The following is a 27,192-nucleotide window of genomic DNA, read 5'->3' on the forward strand; positions in this document are numbered from 1 at the left end:
TCAGATGTGAAACGCTTGGACTATTGGCATCCTATATTTTTAAATACAGTGTTTGGAGATCTGGGGTTAAAAATTGCAGCAATTTAAGTAAAAATTCCCATCTTTCTTAGTCACCGTTTGTGACTGTGCTAAATGTAGTTTAACATAGCATCTGCTTCAGAGACCCAGGACAGGAGATGACAGTCATGATTAGGAAAGTACTTTCTGTCCACAGTGTTCCTATTTCATATGAGAGTCTTCAGAAATTCTTCAGTCTTGTTGCCCATTTAGATGTTGGGAGGTATGGGAGGGGTATCCCAACCCTTAACCTGAAAGACTGACAGATTTTCTATGATAGCATTTGAAAGAAATATTTCCCTTTGTCTAATGATAATCATAACAGTCTGATACTCATTAAGTACTTTAGTTTGTAAAGGGCTTTGACATATTATCTGCTTAATGTTTGTACATAACGAAAGCATTTAAAGGAAGTTGGTCCCTTCTACCCGCCTCCCCCCCCCCCCCCCCCCCCCCCACCTGTTCTGAGAATACAGATGATTCAAGGGCTAAATGTGTTCCTGGCTTGAGTCTCAGGAAAGTTTTCTTAGGTTCAAGGAATCTTTGATTACATCTCTACCTTCTTTCACTCCTTACTGTAACGAGATAGATCCCTTTCTCAACAACTTTTAGAACTATGTTTCTATATAATTACGCAGGTGATACTGCACATAGAGACTTAATACATTTGCCCCACTGTTAGGTTCTAACTTAACCCTGTGAACTTGTAGAGACCTACTGATGTGAAGATGACGTGGGAAGTAAAACACCCACAGAAGTGAGTGGAGAAGTTTTCTCTGTGACACTTGGGACACAACCCCCAAAAAGACCATTTGAAAACACAGATATTTACATTATAATTCATAACGGTAGCAAAATTACAGTTATGAAGTAGCACAATGAAAACAGTTTTATGGTTGGGGGTCACCACAACATGAGGAACTGTATTTAAGGGTCGCAGCATTAGGAAGGTTGAGCATCATTGCTCTATGAGATGGCAGGGGACATTGACTGGGCACTGTAGCACCTTGACTTGTTTGCCTGGTAAGAGGGATATCTGGACCCATGTGAGTGGTGGAATCAATAAAGTGTGAGGTTAAGAAGTGTCTTCCTGTTTTGTGGTGTATAACATCACTCATTTGAGCTTTAACTCTTGTGTACATTTGTAGGCAGCAGATTAACTAAAAATGTCTTTGGGATGCTCTCCCTCTGTACTGTCTGTCATTGGAATTACAAATAAAAATACCATGTTAATTGAATGCAAATTCTTGCAATGCAGTAAATAGCTGGGAGTTTAAGTACCATAACAAGTCACAGATGTACTTAAGCCTTTTTTTTTTTCCCCAGCTGGGATGTCGGTTTTAAAGAATTCTGTCATTAGGGGAGTCAGCAAGAGAGCTAGACCAAAAGAAATAAATAACTTTCTTGGTGTGAATCTTGCTTTTGAAGATGCCTCAACTTACCTTGCTGAGTAATTCATAGTTCTATGTCTAAATCGAATGCATACACCCCTTGGGACTTTACACAATTTAAAAGAAAAGTGTTACATAGGTAAATATCAGTATGTGAGATGGTTTGGTCCACTTTTCAGAGTCGAGGGTATATGGATCACCATGGACAAAGAAGCAGGGAGGACATTGTCTGCTCCCCATGATGCCTTAATGCAGTGGAAGGCTTGTGTGTCCTAGGATAGTATCTTTGGCTTCAGTGTTTTTGAATTCCTACAGAAATATTTGTAACCTTGCAGTATTACTAAGAAAATAACGTATACCTTGTTCAATCAGCTGACATTTCAGATGCCTCCTTTATTTTGTTATAAACGGCTTGGGGTTAAACACTAACTATAGCATTTTTTTTCTAAGTCCTTTTAAATGACAGTGAAAAGTAAAATGTTACCCCAAGTGGCCAGATGGAGAGCTATGGCCCTTTCTAACAGTTGTGAGTTAAAAAGTGGTATTTCTGTCCGTAAGCCTTCCTTGTCTTTTATATTCCCTTTAAGATTAAGTATTCCTCCTGTTCTGGAGCTCAATTATGACAGAGCATTTCAGTGTCTCTATCTTACAGACGAACTGTTTTTAGTCTACCTTATGAAAACACTCAACTACTGGGATTAATTTGAGGATTTCCAATCAGCCTTTCACAATGTGTTCTACCCTAAGGGAGTTCCTGATAGCTGTGATTTCTGTAGAAGAATGTGAAGTTAATCCAATTTCTGTGCTGATTACTATGTGAACTGTCTTAATTTAGCAGTTCACATCTATCTGCCTATATAAAACAACCCTGCTACAGAAATGGAAGGTGAAATTGACTTTATTCTCATTATACTTATGTTCCCTTTTAGGTTCTGCAGCCAAATAATGGCTTGGAAATTAACTAGGCCCACTGAGGTTGGGATGAAAGAATGAGGTGGCAATGATTCATCTCCAGAAGTTAACGGTTTAGTATATTCCATGATGTAACCAAGACCCAGCTAACCTACGACTTAATTTCACTATTCCCCAGCAGTGCAAATGGCCCTGTTGAAGAGTGTGCTTCCACTTCAGAAAATGCCATTTTCAATTTTTAAACTTTAGGGGAAAACTGAGATTTTTCTTGTTTTTGAATCTTGACTGATTAAAATGGATTCATAATACAGATCAACTGTTTTGGAATGGTAGTGCTTTAAGGTCAGGTCTCACAAAGTAGCCCAGGATGCCTTCAAACTCATCCTAGTTCTTATGCTTAGCCACCAGGACTGGGATTGCAGACGTCTGCAGCCATGCTGCATGGCTTTAGTTCAACCTTTAAAATTAAATGGTTGTTGATTTTACGTTTGCTATAAATGAACTGATTACTGAATTCTTGCTTGAAGAATCCATTGTAAAGAATACTTGTAGAGAATAGCTTGATTTAATACCCGGTTTTTATGCTGGGTTTCCTGAGACTCTTTTCTTTCTCTTTAAGGTCCTGCTCTCTATATAGAAACCTTTCTCTGTTTATTTGTCTTGTATTCTTAGTCCCTAGCACATGATAAATGTTTTGGTGATTTGTTTGAATACAAGCAGTTAGAATGTAAACTGGCTTTGGTTTTTTTTTTTTATGATGGATTTAAGCAATTTGCTGACATAATTTAAGTGTAGCCCTTGAGCTATATGCTTTCTCCTAAACATATCCAGGATCTGATGGTTTTCCCCTGACAATACCTTGGTCAGAGCCACTGCCGTCCTTACATGCCTGGGTTATTGTGGCAGCTCCTTGCCTGGCTTAACTGCTTCCAGACTTCCTGAGCCCTCCTGTTCTCCCACACAGTTATCTTCACAGAAGCCTCATGCTATTCTTTGACTTGAAACCTTCTTGTGGTTTCTTTTCTTCTGATGGCCTTCAAGGTCCTATGTAGTCTGCCTCATCACCTCTTTGACTGGTCTCTCACTCTAGTGTATCTCTTTCCTTACTGTTCTGCACAGCAGCCTAACTTTGACCTGCCTGGAATATTTTTCTTGGTAGTCTAGTGGAGACAACAGTTATTTTCGGTTACATCCCAAATTGCTGTAACATAACAAGTAGCAGAACACAGCACATGTCACTGCTGGACAGCACTGTATGTCAGAAGTCCACTCAAAGTAGATCTGAGACAGCCAAGGGAAAGTTCCCCCGGAGGCTTTAGGGGAAAATGTTTCCTCATCTGCTCTACTTACAAGGAGCTGGCTGTGAGGTCCTTCTGATGCTGTGATTTCTGGACAGTGTGACTTTCCCACTCCCTGCTTTGACTTGTAAGAATCATTGCTAATCCTCTGCAACCTCCTGGATAATATAGGACAATCTAATGTTTTTAAGATCAGTTGATTAGCAAACTTAATTCCATTGTGTAACATGACATAGGACTGAGGAGAGAGTGGGATGTTGGACATTTTAGAGAGACTTTTATTCTCCCCATGCAGCAGCCAGGTCACTTCTCTTTGAAACCTTGGCTCAAAGCTTATCTTCTCAATGAGACCTGCTGTTTATTCCTTGAGACTGCCACCATTATTTCCACATTTTTAGTCCACTTTCTCTGCTCTACATTTTCACTAATTTCAAAGCATGCTTTATCTAATAGACCACTTTCCTATATGTGTTTCTTCTTGCTCAGCTGTGCACATCTCCCATTGTGTGTGTGCGCACCCTGGTACTTCCTTCTTGTAGTCAGTTCCTCAAGTACCTAAAGCTTCCCTTAGATCCTAGTAGGTGCATGAAGATGTTTGTTGAATGGACGAGCAGGATGGGAATGGTGAGCAGATCTTTTTAATTGGATCTTTATTTTCCCATTGGCTAACATGATTGACTGTAATAAGCTTAGAACAAAGGGAAGGATTTGGGGCCCTGTACTCATCTTAATCCACAAACTTCAGAGCCTTTAATCCTGCCAGCTCTGGAACTCCAAACCTACAGACTGATATCAAGAGAGACTTGTTTGTAAAAAGAAGCTGTAAAAGCCAAGAGACAGTATTAGCTGCTAAGGAAAGTTTCTTGTGGTATTCCTGCAGCTAGTTGGTCTTTTGTTAAGCTCAAGGCCGCATATCTGAGTCTGAGGTTGAGGAATTCATGGAGCTGAAGAGATAAAGTGGTATAAGGTAGAGAGTTGATGGAAGTTTGATGATCCTGCAGACTCTATGAAACAAAGAACTTTGTAGAGAATACACTAACTTGTTCATCCTTGTGACTCATGGGTTATCTCTGGTTTCAAAGCTTGGTTAAATATTCCTGTTTACTTCAGTAAACATAGCAATGTATCATGAACATGTCATTGTAAGGATTTCAGAGGGGGATGACAAAGCATTCACTGCAGGCATGGTGACCCTCAGATAGGTGACCCCTTCTGTCCTCAGGATACTTATTCTGCTCTCATCCTGCATGTCACTGCCTACTTTGTGCTCCAATTTCTTACTCTGAGTTCACTAAAGGAGGGTGCTTGATTAGGATTCCACTGCCCCCTAGCTATATCTTTTAAACTTTAGAGACAGGTGCCTTCTTTTCACCTTGTAACTTGAACTTGGTGTTTAGAGGAAGTCTTAATATGCAGAGGGAAGACACTGAGCTGATTCTGCCCTGGTGGTGTGCACCTGGAGATATTGAACTTGTAGTCCCATGTGAGTGTGGAGTCCAAGGTCATTGTATACAAACTGGATGTTTTAGTCTGAGAGAGATGCTTGTTCTTGCCTCTAGCCATGATTCTTTTTAGAGACATCATCTGTATTTGCCTAACATTCTTAGCCAATGTCAAATTAAAACCATTTAAGACCTGTGACGTAAGAATAATGGGTTTCTGAGTTCCTTTGCATCAAAATCTATTTTCTGTTTGCATTTACTCTTGGCTTTTGACCATTTTGCTAAGTGATCCCTAAATCTCACATGGTTTGTCTCCATAACTGTACTAGACAAAGGCATGGAACTTGTGCAGTGTTTCAGGATTTGTTTTGACTTTTGTATTTTATAGATCGCAAGTTGAAATGACAGGTTCTTGAGGTCAAAATCACACAACTGATCACTTCAGAAATAAATGACTTCCTTTGCTGAACCATGTAACAGGAATTTGGATTTCAGTGGGTGGGAGTGGCTGGTAGAATGCACCCAAATTGGAAAATATGCTTTCATTGTTGTGTTTACTGTGAAATACGTTAAGTGGCATAGAGAAACAAGCTATTGAGTTTACACATATTCAGGACAGTGTGCTTCACCCTTTCAGTTCCTGAGTTTTGAAGGAATTGCTCCTGTTCTTTCCTTGTACAGATCCTTCAAAGGGAGTGGGGTGATCTTAGAGGAGATTCATGAGCAAAGCAAGAGAGTAAGGCACTGGGCTTGTCTGAAGGACAAGCGGGGCTCAGATGTCCAAGTTGCTAAAAGTAAAGGATGCAGAGTACTCAGTTTCTGTATCAAATATCTAGTGTTTGATTTGACAGACAGAAGGTGGCTGTTGATGGCTTAAGAAAAGCTTCCTGGAGAAGTTAGTGTGAATTAGGATGTGGAAGCACTTTTGAAGAGGCTGTAAATAACTTGAGTTCTTCGGAGGAAATATGAGCCTACATCAGTTTTATTTAATTCCCCACCCCCTTAATGTGGTAGTTATCAAACCCTGGGACTTAGCTCATGATAGATCAGTGCTGTACCCCTGAAGCAAATTCCCAGCCTGGGAATTGGTACCAGGATGGTGAACATAGCAATGGAGTGGGATGTTAGGGCACACTGAACCAGCCTTACTGCTATGACTGACTTGGGCACTTCTGGTCTCTATATTGGGTAGTGTTGAGACTTTAGAATCCTTTTTCCTAGCTTGGTCATAACACCAGGTGAACTTAGTGAGAATTCTCAGGATATTTTTAAGGTATTTTTAACTAGAGTCTGTCCTACATGGTGGCTGTCTGGAAGAGGTTTTAAAATAGCAAAGCTGATTACCTCAGTTTTCAGAATGTTTTTGTTGTTCTGTTTTTAAACTAGGGAGATTAGAAAATGGAGACTTTTCCTGTTTTCATATGTGGTCAGGAAACTGGTGGACCAATTTCTTATATTCCTACTATTGCCAGATAAGAGAAATAAATTAATAGTTTTGATCTCAGTACACAGTCATGTTAGCATGAAGTGTATGCAATTGAAAGAAACGAAAAAAGGGGGAGGGTTAAACAAATGTGGAAAACTTGAGTCCCTGTTGTAGGTAAACTATACAACCATGAAAAGATAAAGGCTACCTTCCTCCCTTCCCCGTGAGAACCATGCTCCCATCAAACTGTTCCTCACCATTATCTCTTGTAGCTCAGTGCAAGTATAGGATATTCTAGATTAATCTATGAGAGTGTCTTTTCATAAGTTATTGCGCTGAGAATAACAGGATGAAAAGCAGTCTGAGTTGGCACGATTGATGCCTAAATTAAGAGGTGAACATATATGAAACATTATTTTTTTAAGCCTTAAAATTAATGGCTCTGTTTCACTGGAATGTGGCCTTTTTTCCTTTCCAACAAGCCTCAGAGCCTGTGGATTCTATAAATAGTGCACAGCCGGGTTGTCTGTGGTAGATTGAGTGGAGCAGAATCACCTGTCCTTAAGTGAAGGGGAAGTAGCTTTACATTTTTAGTAACTGGATTGTTGGCCAGCATAAAGGTAAGGGCCATGTGAGCAGCTTATTTATAACTTCCCATAAAGGTGTGTGTCTGCCTCAAGCGGAGAGACTGTCTGGGTGCTGGGAACGTAAAAGTGCAGTGGAATCATTTTCCATCAGCAGCCTTTCCAACTTAGTTGTTCAGTAAAGACTGCTTGCATCCCTGGGGCCTTGCAAAGGAGGAGTGTCAGGAGATCAGCTCGTTAGTGTTGTCTCCTATGGAAGACAGGGGATGAGGCCATTGAATCTGGTTTTATCCGTGATTTTAGGTAAGGAGGAATATATGGATATTAACTCCTGAATGTATCCTGGATATACATCTTGTCTTGGTTTAACCTGTTGGGTGTGGTTGCCCTACTCCACCACTGGGCTCTTGTCAACCCGTTTCATGGTTATAAATACTTTACTCTCTCAGGTTAACTGTAAGATGAACTGTAAGATTAAGAACACAGGGTCAGACTGACTTCTTTGGCTACAGTGGGAGAAAGGAAGAACAGCAAAGCATTTTCATGCATCCAGCGAGGAGTCTTTAAGTCCTTTCATAGATGCCAGAGTCCACTCCATGTTCGCATTCCATGTGGATCATGTTCAACCAGGCTTTCAACTCTGAAGTTGAAAACTTAAAATTACTAATGTAAGGGGACTTTTTTTTTTTTCAGCCTTCCTTTGTTCATTATTGTTTCTGAGCCTGAGTTTTCTGATTGCTACGTTGGTCATTTTAAACATGTGGATGTATAGCTAAAAAGTAAACTTGGACCTTTGGGCCACTAGCACAGCTCTGTTTAGTTTTCAGGCACATTGAAGTAAGGGATAAACGGCCCAGTAATGCTATTGGCGGCCCCATGGCAGCACTCGTTTCAAAGCATGCTGGGTTCACAATTTACATATTATGAAAATGTTCATTTGATTTCCTTCAGGGACAAAGCTGACAGCCTATGCAATTACTACTCCTCCCCATCCCCCCAAAAAATCCTATTTATTGGTCCAATTCTTTCAATTGAAAGATGCCGGTTTACTACCTCTTAGTATATGTAAACTGCTTTTGGTGAAGCTGGTAGAGACTAGTTTCACTGTAGTGTCAGAATAACCACAGGGGGCTTGGATTCCCTTTTAATTTGGAGTCCCAGGATTAAGGATCATTTGTAGTATAATGTAACAGTGTGGGCAAATACAGCTTCACTTCATGCCCCTTTGATATTTAGGGGAGAGAGTGCTTTTGTGCAAAGCAATCACTTATGAATCGCTTGACTGCTTTTCTCACTAAAATTTTACTCGCATTTCCTCCCTTCTCCCACATCCCTAAGAGAGGACTGCATGTAGTATTTTCATTTTATTTAATTAAAAAAAAATTTTTTGAAATGGAATTTAAGGTAGTTTTTAAAGATAGATGCCAAGATAACTAGTTAATATTGTTTTAAAATCAAGTTTTTAATTATAAATACTTACATTTATGCAAGAAAACTACATGTGGAAATAAATTTGGAAGGATTAGATTGGAATTGCCTCAAATTCAATTAAGCCCCACTGCATGGCCGTGCTGGGAGTATGAAGACAGTCACTGTAAATCTGTGCAAGCTGACGTGTTGCATTACCTTGCTCTAATCTAACGTATGGTACTTTTTGTGTCCATATTGCAGACGGCAACTCCAAACTAACATGGCAGTCAGACTGTGTGATGTGGCTTCTCTGCTTAGAAGCGGTTCGTGGGCAGCAGAGCCTTGGACCGGGGTCTGTGGGATTTTTCTTAAATTCTGTAGGCTACTTTTTTTTTAGCATGTTGCAGAAGTGCCGAGGCCATACCAAACACTTGAACCTTTAATTTGGCATACTAATCATTCTTACCTACTGTGGTATGGCCATCATTAAGAATGTCAAAGCACATTGCAATTTTAACCGTGGCGGTAGATGTAGATCAGAACCGTGCTGTTGTTATATGTAACTGAAATAATCAAAATTAGGATATAGTGCAGACTCAAAAGAGTGACAAGCTTGTTTGAAAAAACAAAAACAAACAAAAGTTTTGGTATGGTCTGAATACTAAGTTACCATAATTCTTTACATTCTGTTTACTATGTATTTTTTTGGTTACTACATTTTGAAGTTATTTACAATTCCTGATGCTAAAAAAAATTTTGAAATTGTAAATCTGGCTGAAAATTATTTGCCCAGTAACTGTTGGAAGACTGTGCATTCTGTGAACAGTTGTGTTGAGCCTATCAATGGAATATGCATTATTTGGAAAATATAGCACATTAGTATCATTTTATTCAGAGCAGATGGTCCTATAGCTGAGAGATGCTGTGATTCTCAGTGCACACAGCCTACTGCAGCTGTTCACTTGAATGTTGGCTTAGGAGCTCATTCTTGCCACCTGAACGTGGAAATAAATGTGCAATTAAGTGAGAGTGTTTGTTGTCCTTATTAAACCCTGTTAATTTCAGTCAATGAACATTTATATTTCACACGACATCCCAATGAGCTCTAGTCCGAATCTCACATTTGGGGTTCTTGTACTTTGTGCACATACCCTTACTTTTGAGTGGTGGTTTATTTTAATAGGCCTTGACCACTCTCCTCTTGCAGGTCATTTTTTTTTATAGTTGTGGAGCAGAGGTAGCCCTATGAGAATTTTGCTGTGAAAAGAGTAATTCACAACTAACCCACAAACTGGAACAGTCACACTTGTATTAACAAAATCTGAAGCCTCCCTTCTCATTTTCAAGTACTTTGTCATTTATAATATCTTGAAATATTTTGATTTTTTTCTATATAAATCCAAAGATTTATTTATTATATTACTCTTTAAGTATTCACTGAGAATACTTACCCAAGAAAAATAGTTTAAAACTTGATGGGGGCGGGAATTGTTTCTTCGGAAAAGAAATGAAGCTGTTGAAAGGTTACAACTTATTTGACTATTTCCTGATTACTCTGCTCGAGTCTGTTTTTATCCCCACAGCACTGATTCTTGTCCAGTCTTGACCAGTCTGGAGCTGGTCAGTTGACCAGTCTGTCTGGTGCTGCTTTCTTATGTAAACATCTCTTGGCAATAGAGATTTTATATCTGTAGACGTACCCTTTTATTTTTCTTAGGCAATTTGAATTTGAAAAGACATTTTCCCTATTCCCTTAATAATCAGCCATCTTTCCCTTCTGCTTTGCTTTTTTTTTCTTTTATCAAATTCTTTGCCTTTCCTATGTCAAAGCCTCCTAAAGCTAGCATGCTCTCATTCAGAGTTGTCAGGTTTGAGCAGTTCTTTGGGGAGCTGAGAGGTGTATTGGATGAGACAGAGTGTAATCTTTTCATTGATGCTTTGAGTTTTGGATTCCCCCATAGTCTTGGCTGTCCAACGTTGGACAGTTATTAGAAAATGCTTTTGGAAAACTTGGGGGTTGTGGTTTGTGACTCTTTTGTTCAAAGACCATCACATTGGTTTTAGGAGACATATCTCAAATTGTATAATAACTGATTTTTAGAGTAGTTGGAACTTGTGAGGAAATTTTCCCCTATGCTGCTATTCATCTGCTGTTTGGTTTATGGACACCTTATTACTTGCACTCTCAACAGCCTTGGGCTGGCCTGTTTGGAGAAGTTGGTGTATTTATATTGTTGCTTTGGTGAACTGGATATGTGTTTTTGGTCTTAAAATTAGAGTCAAGGCAAAATATTATCCTGAATTGTTTGTGGATTCTGTTTTGATGCTATAGATTAGTTACTTGGTGGTCACCAGCTGCCAAATTGACAAGAATGGCCGAATAGTCTACAAATGTAGACAGAATATTCATAGCTCTACTCCCAAGCTAACCTACCCTTTCACTCCTGAACATATAACATCTATTTTTTTATTTCTTACCAATGATAGAGGTACAGAATAATGTTAATCAAAAACATTTCAGTATGTAACCAAAACAGTACATGTTGACAATTTTATTTTTGAAAGTACCTTTGCTCCTTGATTTTGTTAATGGATGCCTGTCAGTCTTAGATAATTGACTCTTACGAACTGAAGAATCCTCTTCAGAGTTAATATGTCATTTTTTTTTCATTTGTTTTGGCAGCATGTTAAGTATTTTTATTTTTAGTCAGGATGCAGTTCTGTGCCCTTTGGTATTAAATTGCTTCCTCTGTGGACACCGCAGGTGAGTTGAGGGTATATGTCTAGCCCCAGGATATGAGTCTAGAAGATGATTAAGATTGAAATTGTGCTTATGTGCATGTATGGAATATGTATGTGGAAGTATAATTGTAGCCTTAAATTGAATAGCTTAATATGAAATACAATTAGCGTAGGTGCTGCACTTTTTGTTGAAGCTTTATTGTAATTTCAGCAGAACGACTTTGTTTAGTGACAAGTGTTTAACTCTTGGGTGGAATCTCAAATAGCTTGTGAAATATGAATTCTGACATTTCTTATTTTCTCTGTTTTTAGCAGGTAATTGCTGCCATGGAAACACAACTGTCTAATGGGCCAACTTGCAATAACACAGCCAATGGTCCAACCACTGTAAACAACAACTGCTCCTCACCAGTCGACTCCGGAAACACGGAGGACAGCAAGACCAACCTAATAGTCAACTATCTTCCTCAGAACATGACACAGGAGGAGCTGAAGAGTCTTTTTGGGAGCATTGGTGAGATAGAGTCCTGTAAGCTTGTAAGAGACAAAATAACAGGTATGCATTTTTATGTAGATGGGTGAAATGTAAAGAACTATGGGTCAGGGTATGAGAAAATAATTTTGTATGTATAAATCATTCAGTGCTGAAGCTTTACATACCTAAATTTTCTGTTATGGTATAAGCAATATGAAAGTAGTTTTAAGGGTTTATTTTAAACCATAAAATGCTTTTGGGGGCTGTCTTTGATTTTATTTTATTTTATTATTATTATTTTATTTTTATTTTTTGCTGTTTTTTTAAAGACAGGGTCTCACTCTAGTACAGGTTGGCCTGCAGCTCACTATATGGTCCATGCTGACTTTGAATTTGTAGTAGTCCAATATTAGCATGCTGAGTGCTGAGATTGCAAGATGAACCACCATGCCTAGATAGCAGTATGTATTTAACCTGGACTATGAATATATTTTGGGACAGTGCTTTTGGAAAAACTTGTGTGTGATAGCAGCATTCAGGTTAACCTTTGTTTTTTCAGTACCCCTGACCTTGCATAACTGAGCATTTCAACAGTAGCTACAAGGAGACTATTTTGTTTTAGAAAGGGGAAAAAACCCTTATGATATTCTTTGCTTTGGTCCTTATGCTTATAATATGTGTGATAAAGTACTGGCTAATACCTTTTCACTATCTAAACAATTGCACTGATAGAATTAGAGACTGATGGGACTTTATGTTATATTCCTTGACAAGGAAAGAATATGTGGCATGAGCATCCTTTTTATTGTAAAGATGAAGAGAAAAGGATGAGAAATTGGGCCTAAGTGATGGCCCGTTTGGCTGAATTTGAGTACTATGTATTTGAAAAATCTCAGTATGCTTTTTTAAAACAATTGAGTAAATTCTTATTTAAACTCAAACCTATTTAACAAACATGTTCTTGGGACAGAAGTTAATGTTTCCTACTAGAATTGTTTAAAAATACTAAAACCATATGACATTAAGTATAGATAGACCTTGTAGGTCTTTCATGTTGTGAAATTTGGTGGAACATCAATTGCTTTATGCAGTTTATAAACAAACTTACCAACTAAGTTTTTGTTTGTTTGTTTTTTGTTTTTTTTTCATGACAGTTTCTCTGTGTTGTCCTGGCTTGTCCTGGAGCTTGCTCTGTAGACCAGGCTGCCAGGCTGGCCTTGAATTCAGAGAGATCCACCTGCCTCTGCCTCCAGAGTGCTGAGATTAAAGATGTGTGCCACCATCTCCTGGCCAAACTATTTGAAATGAATAAATGTTCTTTAAAAGTGGTGTGAATGATGGGGCTAGAGTTTGACTGCTTAACTGGTCATGTGACCATGGACAAGTTAGTTCTTGGCTTCACCTCTGGTTAATTTAAATTGAGGGCATCAATCATATGGGGGTCATTTAGGACTAGTTGAGATGATACTTTGAGCAGCTCTGTAATCGAGGCCTTGGTACTCATTTTTTAAAGATCTTTAAGTGCCTGGATTCAATGTCTGTGTTTGAGCCTCACTGTTCTGTTCCCTGATGCTACAGATTGAAGGCCACAATAGTTTATCTGTTCCCATCAGATTAAAAAGAAATCCGTTGCTTACAATACATACTGAATAATCCTATTCTTAGCTAATTATGTTGCTTCTGGGTTCACCATATTACCAGGAGGACCCTTCGGTTGTTGAAAACTCAAACTCAAATGGATCACATTTTCCTTCAGTCCTTTGTGTGTGTTGGGAGTAGTGCATAATGGGGATTGAACCAAGGTCTTCATGCACACTGTAGGCAAGGGTCTATCACTGAGCTACATTCCTGTCCGTTTTCAATTTTCATTTGCAAACTGAGGACTAGCAGTGTATCAAATTAATAGAGAGATTTTGAAAGTTGGGACAGGCAGAAAACAATTCTGTCCCCTATATTGGATTTTATCTTTAATTTTTTTAGTAAAGCTATTTTTTTGCTTGTGAATTTTTTTAGGCTACTTGAAATAAGTAGTAAAGTATGATAAATGGCATGCAGGCTATAATATCAATTTCTGTGATTTCTAGTTCGATTGCTTGGTGGCAACCCTACCGTTATAAGATGAAGATGCTTGAATAGTGTATAAAAAAAATCACATTTCTTTTTTTATGATACTGGGAGTGGTAAGTGAAAATATTAAATAACTCATCCATCTTTCATATTAGACATTTGCCACAGAAAGCATCTTAGGGGATTTTCCACATCTTATCCCTGGGCAGACTTGAATCATCTTATTCTTCCATAAGCTCTTTACAGGGCTGTTATGTATAATGGGGTAAATTTGAGTTCTGAGTCTTCATATCTGTGCACTCTTAGGATTCAGTGTGGTGAGCAGTGGTAATGTAATGGAAACATGTGGCTTACCTCAGACACACAGATGTTGAAATGGAATTGATTCTTGAGGTCCCTCTGCTTTATTATTCTTGCAGTCATGGAGATTTCTAGGATAGTATAAAATATCAGGTAAGCCTATGAACTCAGAGTGGTGTGCAAAACCTGTGCAAGCCCACGCTAGACCAAATCTAGCACGGAGAAGGGAGTTGGGCACACAATCCCACCCCTACCTCTGGAGTGATTTGTGGTTGTTAGCTACTGAGAAAATAAGGGTCATTTTTCTCTTAAGAGTGTAGCTTCTGGTAAGTTGACTACACTCCAGTAGAAGACCATACATGTAAGAATATTTTGGGCAAAACATATTTAAATAAAGGATTTACAAAAAAATCTTGAAGGGTTTAAAAAAAAAACAAAGGGTACAAAGTCGGGTGGATAGAAAAGGCAGGGAGTGGATCTGGGAAGACTTAGTGGGGTGAAGATGGTGAAAATGCATTGTATGAAACTTGAAACTCTTAAAGAACAAAGAAAAACATAAAATTGGAACTGAGCGTGATGCTCACTCCTTTAATCCCAGCACTTAGGAGGCAGAGGCTTGTAGATCTTTGAGTTCAACAGCAGCCCTGGTCCACAGAATGAGTTCCAGGACAGCCAAGATCTATACAGAGAATTCCTATCTATAACTTGCCCCTCCCTGAAATAATAATAAAATAAAAATAAGTTAAAATCAGAAGGCCCAAAATATTTTAATATGGGGTAAATTTAATATTTGCCAGCAGACATTACTCTTTACACTTCAATTTTAAAATTTCCACTTGAAGTTCTCTTAATAAAGTCACTGAGAAGACAAGGAAAAAAAATTATTCAGAGAGCAAGTAGCAAGTCCAGAGAATGCCACAGCAGGCATCATAGTCATACTGTACTTTTCCAGTTCCTTTCCTTTGAGAGAGTTTTTGCTATGGAGCCCAGGCTGTTATGGAACTAGCCGTCATCCTGCCTCAGCTTCCCAAATGCTGGGGATCACAGGTATGTGGCGCCGATAAAGGCTTTAAAAGCTCTCAAAATTATCTAAGCACTTCTCAGAGAGTTTAGTCTAAGGTTCTTGCCTCTTGGAGTTTGATCAGTGATGATGCCTGTGTTCCTATGATGAGCACAGTGGTAGGGAAGTATAAGTCAAGAAGCCAAGTAGTAGGAAAGACTAGATTGAAACAAAAACTCCAGGGACCCAGAGACTTCACAGGTGTTGATCACCCACGGTTAGGTGTAACACCTTGAATGTTAACAGAGGTTGTTTCCTCCCCTTTAGGGGGTGGTGGTGGGGAGTGTAACATAATTCATAACTTCCTAAGAACTTTAAAGCTGTTTTTTCATCCTTGTTTGTTCTACCAGAACACTGATTTTCAAACATTTTACAACGGGATTCTCCGCTTCTTTAAAAATAAATGCACTCAATCTTAACTCCTCAGAATTGAACTAGATTAATGGTATTTTATTAGTCTAATAGATACCTTCAATTTAATAGCATTTGTTTGCTGGGATGAAGTCAGTCATGGCAGACACAGGCTGTTTTGATGAATGTTAATTTGAAAATACAGCTCTGTAAATCAGTTATTATTTGGAACCCATAGAGTATCAGGTGATCAAGAAGAATTCTGAGACAAGTAGATGACAACAGCAGGGTGGCCAGGCAAGTGGGTGTGTGGTAACTTTTTTAAAAAAAGTCCATTCTGAGCCTCTGTGTTTAATCATAAGGATAGTGGCAAGGCTGCATGTGTTCCCAGGCACTTTGTAGGTACCTATCTATCCTGCAGAATTTATTTTGAGAATTTTAGAGGCTAAATTTATAAAATGACATTTGTATCAAATTTATGGAACTTCGATGAAAGTTTGCAGCATCTCTAATCATTAAAATACACCAGAGAAACTTGTAGATTTTATCAGTATATTATTTTTCATGTACATTTTTCCTTTCTGAAGGTCTAATGATATACTGATAAAATCCACAAACAAATTCATAAGCCTTTGCCCAAACCTTTGGGACAAGTTTCTGTACTGTTAATATCATACTTTGAGATGACTAATTAACTTGTCCCAAAGGTTTGGACAAAGGCTTATGAATTTGTTCCAGACTCATTTTTGTTGTGTACTCAAACTGGGTACTCAAACTGTGTGGGGTGGTAGAGTATGGTGCATCTGCTTGTGCTCGTGTGTATGTGTGTGTGTATGAATGCACGTTCTTTTGTTCTTGAATATACATGAAGGTCAGAGCAGGACATCCAAATTGTTCTCCATGTTGTTGCCTTGAGATTGGGTCTCATTAAACTGGAAGCTTGTCTATCAGCCTTGGTGGGCTAAATAGGGAGCTCTCAGGATCTGCCTGTCACTTAATGGGTTGTTTTAACATGGGTGCTGGAGAATTTGAACTCAAGTCTGGATCTTGAAAAACAAGTACTCTTGCCCATAGAACTCTTTCCAGCCCAGTTTTAAAATACTGGTTTTTAATTCATACATATTTGTATATGTACATATGAGAGTGTGTGTGTATGTATGCCTACATGAGTTTATATACAACCATGTGAATGTAGGTACCTGCAGAAGCCAGAGGACATTGAATCCTTGGGACTGGAGTTATAGGTAGTTATGAGTCACCTGATGTGGATTCTGGGAACTGAACCTCTGGTCCTCTGCAAGACCAATAAGCTTTGTTAACTACTGAGCTTCTCTTCATCCCTGAACTAGGTATTTTTATAGAACAGTTTTTGGTGTTAGTGTTGATTAATACCCATACAAAATTATTGAAATACACACACGCACAGACGCGCGCACACACACACACACACACACACACACACACACACACACACTTAAGAAGTTAGATACACTATTATACCACTGTCAGAGAGGAAACTCTTCTAATATGTTAGTTTTAATGTATGAGTGCAGGAAATAAATGAAATTAGAAGTAGTACTTAGACAAAGGAATGAAAAATTATCTTAAAAAATGAAAAATTTGGTCATCAAAAGATGATAAATTACAGGACACTGTCTAGGAAATCTACAGGGGGAAATAAAATAAGAAAGAGTTGTTTTAGCAAGGTATGTTTGTGTGAACTTGACTCATGTCTACCATCTGTAATGATCAGGGCATTCCTTTAGCTGGTGTAGGATAAGGAGCACACAGAAACTGGGGAGAACCTGTGCTTCCCTTTGGGGCAGAACAGGAGAGGGGAAGAGATCCCTTTTTGTATTTGTTGATTCTTAACCATCTTCAGCTTAAATAGTGCCTATGTAAGAGTGGACTATTTTAGGGTAATATTTGCTGGATTTTCCCCCTCAGATAGGAAGCTGAATTATCTACTACATTAATTATTTTTCTATTAGTAAGATAAACTACCATGTCCAAAAAGTAATTTATGGAGGAAGAGTTTATTTTGGCTTATAATTCTAGAGGGAGAATCCATAATGGCTGGCAAGGACGGTAAAGCTGCCTGATCACATCTCACTTGAAAGCAGGAAGCAAGAGAAACAGCTGAAGTGGGATAAGTTTATAAATTCTCAACGTGTGCAAAGGTCCATGTCCTGAGAGTTAATAACTTCTCCAGTGCCACCAACTGGGAACCAGGTGTTAAAATACATTAGTCTGTGAGGGACAGTTCTCATCTAAACCATACTTACCACCTCTTCTTTATAACGTGGTATGAAATCAGCCTACTTTTGATGTTTCTCATTCACCCCCTTATAGATCTGACTTTCATAGCAGTAGCCTTTATTTTCTTACACTTTGTTGAAATTCTGAATTGCCTGGGACTGTTTTCAGTACTATCAGGCTCTTGCCCTTGACTATTCCTGGACGGAATACTTGACCACTGAAGCTGGAGCTGTGCTTCAGAACTTGTCAGCTGCATCTGAGCTCTTTTAAGGCTAATTGACTTTCACATGAGCATGCTGCTGCTGCTGCATTCAGTTGTGGAAACCCTCCTGTGAAAAGGTCAACTTGAACAAATATTTCCTGGCATTTTGTTTGTGAATGTCATTTGACTTGTTAGTTCTGTGTACAGTGACTTAATTTTTATTTTTTACTTCTTGCCTTTTTTCCCCCTTCTTCTTAAAGTTTTAGAATGTGAAATTTGACATCAATTAGGGGCCCTCTTTATTAGCCACACACACACACACACACACATACACACACACACACACACACACACACACACACACACACACACACACCCATTTTAATTAAGTTTTGAGGCAAGGTCTAACTGTATATCCAGTACTGGTCTTGAACTCACCGTGTAGCCAAGGCCAGCCTCAACCACTTAGTCCTTTGGCCTCCGGCTTCTGAGTCCTGGGGATACAGATGTGCACTACCATACCCAACTTTGTAATCAGATACCTTTTGAGGGCTTAAGCACTGGTAACCCTTCCCAGTATTGCGAAGAAACAGATTCTCAGTTAAAGGGACATATTGGGGCCATAGCTGCACAGTGTTCTCTTAGGCAATGTACCACCTTCATATCAGTTTTATTTGAGGACTTACCATAACTGTAATGTCAGTTAATTTTCCTATTTTGTACTTTAGACCTCATTGAAGGAAAGATTTTGCAAGATAGAATTATTTAATTTAAGCTGTGTTTATGTATTCTCTATCCTCATATTAAGTGGGTGTGATGAGGATTTACCAAAACTTTTTAGTTGTGATTACTGTTAAAACATCTCTTCTTGATAGAGAAGATAGTTTTATTCACACTAGTTTTGAAGATTGTATCATATAAAGTCTATTCTTAGGGGCTAGGGAGATGGTAATAGCATGAGCTGAGCAAATATGAGGACCTGAGTTCATTTTGGGTCCTCAGCACTTATGTTGAGGAATCGAGTATGGCTCTTGACACCTGTGACCCCAGTGTAGTGGTGTAACATAAGAAACCTTAGGATCTTAAGGGTTCACTGGCCATCCAGCCTAGCTAAAAAACAGCAGTCTCCAGCAAAAACAGGTGGAAAGTGATGCAAGGGACACCAGACATCTCCTGGCTCCCGTGCATGCACGCACATGCACACTCGAGTGCACAACACACACACACACACACACACACACACACACACACACACACACACTCCGACTATATTTTTTACATATGGGTTGAAGGCCAGCCTGGCCATTTGGCTTGTTTTGTAGCCTTATTGGAATTGTTTGACTCTAAAATTTAATTTGATTTTGGGAAAACATCTCCAAATAGATCTATTATCCGAGATTTCTTAGGTTCCCATGATCTGGGAGGACTGCAAACCTTCTTTTCTAGCCTAGATGTGATCATCATCACTAGGAGGTGGGACAAAGTAGGAAAAGGAAGTTAAAGGAGCCCAGGAAGTTGATTGATGCTAATATGCCAGCCTTGATAAGCTAGATCTCTGGTGTATGGAAACTGCTCTGTACATGAGTGTGTGCATGCATGTGTGCGTGTGTGTGATTTAGAATGACTCCATCTAACTCAAAGCATGAAGGTACCATCAGCCAGACTCCCTAGTGGGGTATTACTGACCTGGAACCTGAGCAGGTTGTTAAATTTAGCCATAAGGTGTTGATTGAAAAGTATCAAGAGTGCTTGCTTGCACTTTTATGGATGCCCTCTTCCTTTTGATGACTATTCCTTTAATGTAAATCACAGTACCCTTGCTTAAATTTTGATTTCGTCAACTAAGGCATTCACATAGAGAAGTATGGAGAAAACCGTGGCTTGGATGTAAAGAAGGCCAGTATTTCTGCAGTGTTAGCAGATTACAGGACTTAGAAGAAGGAAAAAAGTGCTGTCTCTTTGTTTTCTTTTCTGTTGAAACATTCATTGAAAACATTTAAAGCATTGCTTCCTTCACTCACAGATTTTTACAGATTTCAGTCTGTGGGGATGAGGGCGAGTTCTGTGAGGGCATGGTTAACTTAGCAGATGCAGTTTTACATCTTGTTTGCCTTTTCTGTTAAGTCCTTATGCATGTTGTGAATTAGAGTTTATTTTTAGTTCTTAATGAGTCCTTTTCTCCTCATTGTACTTTTTGTTGGAATTCTGTTTTCAACATAGTGTTTTGATTTTAAAGGGAGCGTGTGTACGACTTACCAATTTTGTATTTACACCCTCCTCCAGCTCAATTAAAATTTTATGTTTCTTGGTGTAGGGATGAGAAATTTATTACTGTGAACTTGCCCTTGGTCTCTCATAGCTTGTTTGACCTTGGACTCTTACCCTCAGTAAGTCAAATCTTCCTTTTAAGATAAAGTTCAAGGGAGGTATAGATGCAGGTAAACTGTAAACCAGAATCACTGTGTGGTCTTCAAGGTCACTGGAAGGTTTATTTCCTCACGTTTTAATGTCCTTTTAAGGAGGACATTAACATTGGGGTCTACAACCTACTGTCCTCTGAAATCTTCCTGACCTTGGTACTAGTCTGAGAGATTTTCATAACCCAGCTGGAAAGAATGGTAGTTGCTTTTAGTCTGCTTTAACCGCATCTAAACAGGTTGGTTGTGGTGTTAAATCAGTGGACACCTTTTTATAAAGGATGATTCCTAGTGACATTCCAGTTCTATCCCTTGGAATTCTGCTTTTCCCTTGTGACCTGAGTGCTGAGGCAGCCCTCCGTAAACACAATGCCGAATGCTTTTGCTCTGTTGATTTCACATAGCACTCACCTTTTCAAACATGATGAATTGGGATTCAGAGTGTTAATATCTCAAGGTTTTAGGCCAGGTTCATTTTAAACCTTTAAATTACTAGTGTTTCTAGGCTCTTATTTGAGGGGTAAGTTCATAAGTTTTAGAGAAGATGAAAATGAATAATTGACAATACTGATTTGTAATTTTTCAATATATATTCATTTCTTTCTTTCTTTTCTTTTTCTTTTCTTTCTTTTTTTTTTTTAAGTGCTAGAAGCCAAAAGCTTTGACAGAAAGACAAGGTAACATTCAGTAACCCTACTTTCAGGTTTAGAGCATCCTAACTAGACCTGGTGGTAAAAGTCCATACAAAGGGGCTAGAAAGCTGGGCTCAGCAATTAAGAGCACTAGCTGCTCTTCCAGAGGACCCAGGTTAGATTCCTGATATCCACATGGGGCATCCCAACTGTCAATTACTTCAGTTCCAGAGGAACTCAGACCCTCTTCTGGCCTCCAAGGCTACTAGGCAGGCATGTAATACACAGACATAATACCTATACACACAAAATACTAATAAATAAATCCTTAAAATAATAGATTGAGAGTCATCTGTGCTTAGCTTCCTTATGCAGTTGAGGTTTTAGTCCTCTGAGTGTGGAAACCTGTATATCTGGACCTGGTCATCAGGTGAAGGGTGCCTTGTGTTCTTTGCTGGCCGTGAGCCAGATGGCTGTTGTCCAGAGAGTCCTCCCTTCTGAAGTTGTTGCAGGCCAAGGTGAGGTATTGTAGACTCCCAATAGGAGGGGACAAACAAGAGTGAGAATTTCCTTCTGTAACTTGGTGTTCCCATTTGCTACCCTCTTTTCCAAATCCCCTTCCATCCACTTTTCAAGAAATCTCTTTCAAACCCTCAGAGTGGAGACATTCCCCCAGTCCCCAGACAACAGGGACAGTTCCTGTAGTTAGGAATCCAGTGTCTTCTTCAGATGCTGATATATGTGACCTTAGGAAGAAGTGATGAGTGGCTATTTTCTGTCTTTTGCATCATGTTGAAGTGTACCACCAAGTAGAGCAGTCTTCCTCTTATATCTTGGGTTTATACCTTGGACTCCTGCCTTCCCACTTGGCATCAGCCGCATGGAGCATCATTCCACTCTCAGTGACTGACTGCTCTTGTATTCAGAAGATGGCTATTGACAGTTCCAAACAATTACATGTGTTGGAGCTTAATAGACCCACTCCCCACATTGTATGAATTTAAAATAATAAAAAAGTAATACTTCTCATGGTGAAAGTTTTTGTTTTTGTTTTGTTTTTAATTTTCCCCCATGCTGGGCATTGAAACCAGAGCCTTGCAGATGTTAACCTTGAGCAGGGAGGAAGACCTCCTGTTGCTGAGGCTATCTTCTGTCTTCATTTGGTGATAGTGGTGCTATTGACTCCAGTAAGCTGTTGTTCTTTAGCCTGTGGGACAGTTTGGCCATGGTTGGGAACATCTGTGCTGTTGCCTTCCTCATTCATGGGGTGATGTGACCATGTATCCAGAGAGAATTAGGGTACGGTAGAGAGCAGACCATGGTCAGATAAGGAGGGGCATACCAAGCGTTCTGTGTGCTGTCCTAAGCTGCAGTGTAGCAGCAGTCTAGTGGGCTTTGTTTGCTGATGACTTGTTGATTATACCACCTGATAGTTGTGGTAGTCCTTTATGTAAGAACAAAGGGGGAGTATTCTTTTTGATTTAGATGGAAAGATTTGTAAGGACCTTTGTGGGTTCAAAAGAAAGTTGTCTCATTCTTTTATTAGGACCATGCTGTATGTGAATGCTCTTTCTGTGTATAGTGGGTTTGAGGCTAGAAAATGGGTATTTCCTCCCTGAATCTGCTACAGAAAGCAAGGCTAGTAAAAGACTAAGAGTCACTTAGGCAGTTTGCCCCAGGACCCAGCTCCTTTTTCTTAAGTTGTTTTTAAAGACATTATCTCACTCTGTAGCAGGCCTGAGGCTCAATCTTGAGCAATTCTCTCCAAGCCTAGTGAATGCTGGGATTACAGTCAAGAGCCCCCAGGCCTAGCTGGACTTTGAAGAGTCAGTGGAAGGAGGGGATTGTGGTGGAGAGAGACACTATCTATCTGGCTTGACTGTGATGGCTTTACTGCTCATTAACTGGAAGCTGGTTTACAGCTGCCTCTTCCTTCTAAACACTCCTGTGTCTATTCCAGTAAATTCCTTTTTGCTAATTAGCCAGAGTCAATTTGTGTTTCTCCTGATTTACACTGTAATGTAATGGGTAATGCATGTGTTTAGTTCTTTCTGTCAGAGTTTACTTTTGAATTCACCCTAAAGGAATGTTATTTACTTCTTCATCTTGCCTTGAGAGTAACATTTGTAACTGTGTGGCCTGTGTTTTTGATATATAAACTCAGTGTGTTCTCCTCCCGTAAACTCCTCAAGTGTGAGGTGTTCAGTCACCTCCTATTGGCTTCCTTTTGCCAGTGTGGTAAGAAACCAAATTCTGATAAAATAATGCCAGAGCAGAAGAGGTACAATGAAGAGTACTTCCTCCCAGGTTACCTCATGGAATGCCCCCATCCCTACATGGCTGTGCCCTCATCACGCCTTTCGTCCTTGAATATGAGTGATAATAACCAGAGGGATGACAGGGAAGACCAGCAGCGCTTGTGTCCACAGATCTGCAGCTCACTTAGGGTATGGACTTTTTTTTTTTTTTTTTGGCTCAGCAAAGTTTTACAATTGTTGCTGCTTATGGCAGCTGTTTACCTATCTGTTAGTAAAACAGAATTACCTTCATTTATTCCTTTTGCCTATTTACTTCTCATTTAATAAAAACCTTTCTGTGGCCAGGACATGAGGACATGTGTACACTCAGAGGCATTACATTTCTGTGTCTTTTGGGTTTAGTGATATGTGTCATTGTTACCCATTTAAAAGGTTTCAGTTGGCCTATATTCATTGTATATGCCACTGAGTTTTATAGGGACATTTACAGACAATTATATAACTATATAGTGTAGTTGGGCATATTCCACCCATATTTACCCCCTCTCCCATTTCCCCCTACTCCCTTCTCTCATTAGTTCCTTGTTCCCCTAGATGAGTTTGTGTTCATAACATATACATGTAGCTAGAGTTTTCCTGTCTGGCCCACAGTCAGGACAAATCTCTCTCACCGGCCAGTCCCACAGCCGCTCAGACCTGACCAAGTAAACACAGGGACTTATATTGGTTACAAACTGTATGGCCGTGGCAGGCTTCTTGCTAACTGTTCTTACAGCTTAAATTAATCCATTTCTATAAATCTATACCTTGCCATGTGGCTCATGGCTTACCGGCATCTTCACATGCTGTTTGTCATCGTGGCGGCTGGCAGTGTCTCTCTGACTCAGCCTTCCACTTCCCAGCTTTATTCTCCTCCTTGTCCCGCCTACACTTCCTGCCTGGCCACTGACCAATCAGTGATTTATTCATTGACCAATCAGCAACACACTTGACATACAGAACATCCCACAGCATATACACATATATGAGTTTGTGTCTGTGTGAAATCTAGAACCTACAAGCGAGAGGAACCTGAAATGCTTGTCTTCCTGACACTGGTGTAGTTTTATTTCTCTGCAGGTAATATAATTGTATTCTTCAACTCAGTTCACCACAGTTCTCCTCTTCTTTTAGTCAGACTTGAGTTCTCTTGGAAAAGATTTGTCTTACTTTATCTTTATTTGCAGTGTGTTTATTCCTCATAAGTCCCTGCTGCAGAATCCTAAGTGTAATTGTTTAAAAATAAATTGGTCAATTTTATGCTGTTAACTTGCAATTTGTGGAAGCTGAAAGGAATCAGATATCTGTTCTGGTGGCTTTACCTGAAAGAACAGTGGTGGTTGGGGCACAGGAAGCCTGGCCAAGAGGACACCAAAGAATCTGGCAGAAAGCCTTAATTAGGCCATAGAGTCTTCATTTAAAAAACTAAGTTCCCACACACCTTTCATTTGTGTACTCTAGAGGCAGAGATTTGGATCTCTGGTGAGTTCAAGGCCAGTCTGGTCTACAGAACAAGTTCCAGGTCAGCCAGGACTGTTATACAGAGTAATTCTGTGTCTCGGGTGTGGAGGGCCTGTCTTAGCTCCTAGTCACTTAATGAGTAGGGTTCTTAGTTGTTTGATTTTTTTTTTTAAACTTGTCATTCCCCCCCCCCCCTCCGTGTTTTCATTGTTTGAGGCTGGCCTTGAACTCACCCTGCAGCCAAGAATGACTGTAAACCTTGGATCCTCTTCCCTCTTTTGTTCCATCCTCAGTATTGGAATTGCACATGTGTTCTTCCACACCCAGTTTAACCTTTTTCTTCTTAAAAAAGACTTAGTTCTGAAGTGATATGTATATATGTACGTCTGAGAATAGACAAGTGCTTTGAGTACAGGGCCTTTGGAAGCCAGGTGAGGGTTCTGGATCCTCTGGAGCTTTAGTCACAGATAATATGATTGTCTGACCTGGGTTGTCTCTGTTAACAGCTGAGCGGGCCTCTCCAGCCCTCTCTCTTTTCTTCTCTGGTAACAGTACCAGAACAAGTTAGTTTTGGTAGGGATGAGGAAATCAAGAGTTTGCGGGTAACCATCAGGACTGAAAATTGATTGTGTTCTAGTGCTAAGATTTCATACTCAATTTAGGGCAATCATTGGATAAATTTTGATGGCTGAGATTACCTTTAGTTCTTTTGTTTCTGTTCAGCCAAAATTCTGAAGAATATCTAAGAAAGAAGAAATTCTGGATTAATATCCATGTTGTAATGAGTGGAAGAAATAACATCCAAGTTGTTAAGTATCATGGAATAGTTGAATTGAATATAGGTTTAGTTTGTCATATTCTGTAGAGTTAAAGTATCTCCCTTACAAAAATGCTTTTGCTGGGCATGGTAGCTCCCATCTGTGATCTCAGCATAAGAAGCAGAGAGATGATCTTGAATTCAAGACCAGCCTTGGCTACATAGTGAGACACTGTCTCAAAATAATTAATAGATAAAACATTGATGGCTATTGAAACAAATCTTTATTTTAATCTCAGATAATTTGAAAGGTATCTGAAAATTTTAATACACGAATAAATCATAACTGTAGATGTGTCAGACAGCCTTTCAGCACAGTACAAGTTCTCCTTCCTTGTGCTCACATTGGATGTAATTTGGGTGTGGGTGTAGATAAAGAACCCTAATAGGATTTAAATGGGTGTCTGTGTTCAGATCCTTGTCAGTGTATATGCATATTTTTTATTTGCTAGAAAGTATCTTGCTTGAGAAAAATTTAGTAGTCTAGAAGGTAAATGAAATGCCTTAATAATGTTGTCAACTAAGGAACCTAGAATAAGTACTTCACAGTTTATATTGTATTTGAGAATAGTGCTCAACTAATAAGAGATCTGGCAGCATCACAAAATAATTCTGTCACCTCTAAATAAAAGAGACCATTTTACAATCTTTCCTGCTACTTCATAGGTGGTAAGCAAGAATTTGTCAGCAACAAAACCAGAAAGTTGATTGACACCAAAAGCTGTTGAGTTAGGGGAGAGCTGAAAGGTTGAGACTTAGTAAAAACTTTGTTTCTTTGAGCTTACTTGTAATTGAACATCTGATGCTCAGTGATTCTATCTGTGGAAAGTTCTTTAACAAACTTTACTCTAGCACATAGGGCTAAACATCTTTTTAGAAGGTAATTTGATGAGGGAAAGGCAGATGGGAACATTGTGAGCACAAGCATTCAAGAACCCCCTTGGTTTAGCTTTTGTCTATAGGTGAGATGTGTTAAGCAATTTAGGTTAAGTTCATAAGGCTATTTAGCAGATAGCCTTAAGCTCCTAGCCCTAGAAAACCCACCTGTCTTTGTTCTAGATATTTTTGCAGAGTTGCCATGTGTTGTGGTTCAAATAGCTGGCACAGAAATTGTCTTATATCAGAGATGGTCTTAATATTATTTCATCTGATTTCATGAAAACATAGCTACATGTCTTCTCTAGTGTCAGGTGAACAGAAGTACTATATTTCACATTCTAAGATGGCTTAAAATGTAGATGATCATGAATAAGTCCCTTCTAATTTATACCCTTTTGTAGATTCATGGGTGTACTTGAAATGATAGCATGGTAGTAAAACAGATTACTTCTGTGTTCAGAATCTTCTTGTTTCACTGGGAAGATGTGACTGGAATTGCCAAGAGTGGTTGAGTGCACATTTCTGGGCATGAGATTAAATATTTCACTGTCACCATGTGACTAAAAGACAAGCTTCTGCTTTTCCAGTTCAGTGAGGGTGATTTACTTTGATGCTGCTGCAGACAGAGCCACACTACTCTGTGACCTAATGAGTCGTGTTTTTCTGAGTGTTAGTTCCCTTATTACAGTATCTGTGTGAATTTTAAATCTTTT

General features: G+C 39.2%; 1 protein-coding gene across 36 annotated transcripts in view; it reads left to right on the forward strand.

Annotated features, from left to right (window-relative positions):
- Elavl2 (ELAV like RNA binding protein 2) overlaps positions 1–27,192 on the forward strand; it is a 171,684-nt gene that overhangs the window by 93,990 nt on the left and 50,502 nt on the right. For 11 of the 36 annotated variants that reach the window (XM_052716247.1, XM_052716243.1, XM_052716250.1 and 8 more), the window contains 2 exons: positions 8,782–8,872; positions 11,575–11,818. In XM_052716247.1, the coding sequence (XP_052572207.1) occupies positions 8,801–8,872; positions 11,575–11,818 (316 nt within the window). In that variant the 5' untranslated portion in view covers positions 8,782–8,800. Of the gene's footprint in view, positions 1–7,771; positions 7,779–8,781; positions 8,898–11,574; positions 11,819–27,192 lie in introns of those variants that run through there. The other 25 variants (XM_052716256.1, XM_052716253.1, XM_052716258.1 and 22 more) reach the window with 8 other exon arrangements.

This window comes from Peromyscus californicus, unplaced genomic scaffold, assembly GCF_007827085.1.
Source record: "Peromyscus californicus insignis strain IS unplaced genomic scaffold, ASM782708v3 Scaffold_5__1_contigs__length_169319896, whole genome shotgun sequence".
Lineage (NCBI taxonomy): Eukaryota > Metazoa > Chordata > Mammalia > Rodentia > Cricetidae > Peromyscus > Peromyscus californicus.